The following is a 4289-nucleotide window of genomic DNA, read 5'->3' as shown; positions in this document are numbered from 1 at the left end:
AATGGATTCATCAGACGTAAAGGTAGCTGACTGTATTAGTCTGCCTCGATAGATGAGGTTTTATGTTGGCAGATACTCATTGGCCCGTATTTATCTAGTGTCTCAGAGAAGCAGTGCTGATCTGGGATCAGGTCCACCCTGCCCATGGTATTTTATTATCTAAGGTTTTATGTTGGCAGATAACTGAGTCTACACTTTACTGTAGCCGTGTGACATGAAATCATGAACCCGTCTATGGATTGGCTAATCCAGTTACCGTCACACTCGTATAACCCTATGAACACGTTATCAGGAACAGACAACTGAACTCCCAAACACCTTCATATTAGGTAAGACGATTCTGCCAGGCTTTTGTCCACTAGAACCTAAATGGAAATATATGGACTGAAACGGGGGAAGGACTACCCGAGCATGTCCTATAAGAAACTAGTTTTCATTGCAAAACATTATGACATGGTTTGCTAGTGTGCACTAATGAATATAAACCAGGCTAACAGACCTTCAATATCTATTCTAATTCAAATGTAAAGCTGTAAACACTAAACGTAAAAGGGAGCCATTCGGCACCAAAACACTCAGGCGAATTTTATTGTTACGGGAAGGTAAAAAGAATGATTGTGTACAACGGGGGGTAGCCACTTTGTCACATTCTGGAGCAGCCACATCAGTTTATTAGATTAAGATTCAAGTCTTTACTACCAGAATGTGTACAAAGCCTGGTGCAAAAAAAACATTTTACACAGCATACTGACATAACTTACTCATCATCATTCACTTTTGTTTTATATCTGAAGCAACATGGCAAACAAGTTAAATAGTCAAACTCTGCTACATTTCTTTTGAAGTTTTTAACAATCCAAGAAGTTTGCAGCCATGAGTAGTTCCAGGGCAATCTCCGGGGCGATGGGGAACTCTGGGATTTCTGTGGAACTGTTGGTGTAGCGGACCTTGTAGGTGAAGTACATGCACACCTTGGACAGGACATGGGAAGGGATCTCTCTGAAGTTCACTTCGTTGGTTTCATTCTCTGCAAACTGACCTGGGGGGGGGAAAAAAAGGGAGAAGTGACACATTAGTATGATGTAAATCCAACACATTGTCCTGAATGTCTGCTTACCTGGCCCACTCAACCAATCAGAATGAGTTTAGATAGGTTTCTCATCTAGCTCCTGTTTTTGTAGTGTGAGGCAGCTTGATGTACATCCCCTGGACAGGACACTAGTCTATAACAGGGCCTTACCCCTAATCTATCTCCTTAATGCTGAGTGCCAAGCAAAGACGCACCGGTTCCCATTTTAAAAGACTTTGGTATGACTCGGCCAGGGATCAAACTCCCAACCTCAGAGCAGACACTAACCACTAGGCCACTGAGTTGGTAGACCAGCACCAGGCACAATCTTTGCTAAATCAAACACTGCTTACCCGGTCCACTCAACATGGCTTTGATGGTCCCTGAAGTCAAGGCATGTTCCCTCTTCACTATGAACTCATGGCCATCAGAAGAGATCAGCTTCACATACATGGCATCTGGGCCTTCACAGCCACCGTAGGTCTTCTCTTCACCATCTAATGAGGGGCAGAGGCAAAAGTAAGATCATCAAATCAAGTTTATTTTATATAGCCCTTCGTACATCAGCTAATATCTCGAAGTGCTGTACAGAAACCCAGCCTAAAACCCCAAACAGCAAGCAACGCAGGTGTAGAAGCACAGCGGCTAGGAAAAACTCCCTAGAAAGGCCAGAACCTAGGAAGAAACCTTGAGAGGAACCTAGAGAGCTTAGACTGCTGAAACTGGGGTGGCAGCGTAGCCTAGTGGTTAGAGCGTTGTACTAGTTACCGAAAGGTTGCAATATCGAATCCCCGAGCTGACAAGGTAAAAAATAAATCTGTCATTCTGCCCCTGAACAAGGCAGTTAACCCACTGTTCCCCGATAGGCTGTCATTGTAAATAAGAATGTGTTCTTAACTGACATGCCTAGTTAAATAAAGGTTTAAAAAAATAAAACTATTTTTATTATATTGACCAGACACTCAAGTGGCCGCTCCAATGTGTTAGAAAGACATTTAGAAAAAAAAAAGGCAAGAGCAAATCAAATTTGATTAGTCATATGCGTCAAATACAACAGGTAGACCTTACAGTTAAATGCTTACTTACAAGCCCTTAACCAACAATGCAGTTTAAAAAACACAAATAAGAAATAGTTCAAACATATAATTAAAACAGCAGCAGTAAAATAAAAATAGCGAGAGGGGCATGCAAATAATCTGGGTAGCCATTTGATTAGATTAGTTTTATGGCTTGGGGGTAGACGCGGTATTGGAACTAGACTTGGCGCTCCGGTACCGCTTGCCGTGCGGTAGCAGAGAGAAAAGTCTATGACTAGGGTGGCTGGAGTATGACAATTCTTAGGGACATCCTCTGACACCGCCTGGTAGAGGTCCTGGATGGCCGGGATGTCAAGAGTCCCACATATCAGTACAACTTTTATTTGAGCAAATAAGCATTTAGACACTCCTTGACCTCCATACAAAAAAAACGATACCGTTACCTGCTGGAGAAGATAGATTTTGGGCCCAGTTATCCCTCTCGCCTTGAACTCTTATGCTAGTAATTATTTTCTCTACAAGTTGCCATTTTTCATTCATTATCTTCACAACAAACATTGAAACATGTCAACTGAACAATTCCACTCACCCATTTTGTCTTCAAATTCGAAACTCTTGTCCCTGAAACAGACGACTTTTGTTAAAGTCACTATGGCCACACTTCAAAATGTCTAATTGCAGGTGGCTAGCTAAAATACCGTTAGCTGGCTAATTATTAACAAACATTGTAGCATTTAATTTGGTAGCGAAACGCGTTACATATTTTACATGGCATCCCTCAAATACTTGATACCCCGAACCAGAGACGCGCCCATGATCTAGCCCCGATCCGTAAAAGAACAACTGAAGCACCAAGCTAACAGAAGGTAATAGCTATGTTAGCTAGCAGGCAGCTAAAGTAGCTTGTTAGCTAGCTAGCTAACTAACCAGTCGTTGCCTTCCAGTTGGACAAACAATCAAGGTACCAAAAATACAGCTAAATAATCCGATGACAAATACATCTTACAATATAGTGACTTACGCAATATTAGTGATATAGTGTCATGAAAAAGAGCATTATGTTCATTACCACACAATAGTTGAGGTTTCGGCTAGCAAGATATTTTGACACAGGAAACGGTTCCGCTAAATAGTGTTGCGCGTCTGTAATCCAATAGGTAATACAAGTTCCCACTTACATTAGTTCCTGCCCTGACATTTGTCAAAGGTTGACATAAGTAAATCTAATCTGGTGGTGGAATTTATCAAATATTTTCAAGGTTTAATAGAAATGCATTTAACAAAACAAAAAAAGTATAGGGTTTCCTAACTTTTTCATCTTCATTTTCAAGATATCTGTTGCATGGTGTTGCGATGTAGAATGGGGCGACACCGCAGCTCTGTGGAAAAAATAAGTATTGCAAAAACGTCATAGAACAACAACAAAAGCAGCAACACTGCAAAGGAAGCAGTATAATAACATTTCGCTATAGTAGATGTTTCCATACGGTTAGAATAATTATCCTTCATTTGGGCCATCGATATGATTTATCCAAGTTTGTTTAATTTCAACATCCCCTATTATGTCATAATTTTACAAAACTGCTGCATTGCATAATAGGATTGTTTACCCTACTGTCTCTCCAGGGGGCGCCTTAGACTGCTGCTCCATTCAGAAGGCTTGGTGTCCATCCTAAATGGCACCCTATTCCCTACACAGAGCACTATGCCCTATGGGTCCTGGTCAAAAGTAGTGCACTATAAAGGGAATAGGGTGCCATTTTAGGACCTACATTTGGTCTGGCTAGGCTAACACGCTAATGCAACGCTGGCACTGCTGTTCAGGCCTGTCAGCCCTAGTCCTGACAGGGGACAGCAACTGCTGGCAGACAGACACACACCCCCACAGCCCCCTGCCCTACCACAGGCCCTATCAATATAGACCTGAGAGAGAGAGAGAGAGAGCGAAGACAGAGAGAGAGAGAGTGGCTGGTGGTGGTGAATGTGTGTATGAAATCTGTATCTAGGCTTATATCAGTGTTGTTTTCTGTATTTGAACTGATGAGATATTTATACTTGTCAGACCAATAGAGCACTTTGAATTGTCAATGTGTGTGTGTGTTGGCTGAGAGAGAGAAGCAATGAGAAAGAGAGAGAGGGTAGAGAGACAAATAGAGTGAGACAGAGAGGGTAGAAAGAGAGAG

General features: G+C 41.9%; 1 protein-coding gene across 2 annotated transcripts; it reads right to left on the bottom strand.

Moving 5' to 3' along the window:
• Positions 1-559: 559 nt before the first annotated feature.
• Positions 560-3279, bottom strand: LOC120039068 (elongin-C). Of its 2 annotated transcripts, none has more exons than XM_038984593.1 (4): positions 3176-3279; positions 2696-2727; positions 1423-1566; positions 560-1039 (listed from the first exon to the last, which is right to left on the bottom strand). In XM_038984593.1, the coding sequence occupies exons 2-4, from the start codon at positions 2697-2699 to the stop codon at positions 849-851; spliced, it is 339 nt and encodes a 112-aa protein (XP_038840521.1). In that variant the 5' UTR covers positions 2700-2727; positions 3176-3279; the 3' UTR covers positions 560-848. The 2 variants fall into 2 exon arrangements, with proteins under 2 accessions (XP_038840521.1, XP_038840522.1); XM_038984594.1 differs by having other exon boundaries at positions 3128-3237.
• Between the last annotated feature and the right edge of the window lie 1010 nt (positions 3280-4289).

Source organism: Salvelinus namaycush, unplaced genomic scaffold (assembly GCF_016432855.1).
Source record: "Salvelinus namaycush isolate Seneca unplaced genomic scaffold, SaNama_1.0 Scaffold250, whole genome shotgun sequence".
NCBI classification, from domain to species: domain Eukaryota; kingdom Metazoa; phylum Chordata; class Actinopteri; order Salmoniformes; family Salmonidae; genus Salvelinus; species Salvelinus namaycush.
Note: the sequence above shows the minus strand (reverse complement) of the source record. Positions and strands in the feature narration are given on the sequence as shown.

What these genes read in the sequence shown, in the direction of transcription:
- LOC120039068 (XM_038984593.1), bottom strand. An exon ending in AGCCATGTTGAGTGGACCGG is followed by an intron (nt 1,040 to 1,422) that starts GTAAGCAGTGTT and finishes TCCCCCCCCCAG; the next exon opens with GTCAGTTTGCAGAGAATGAA.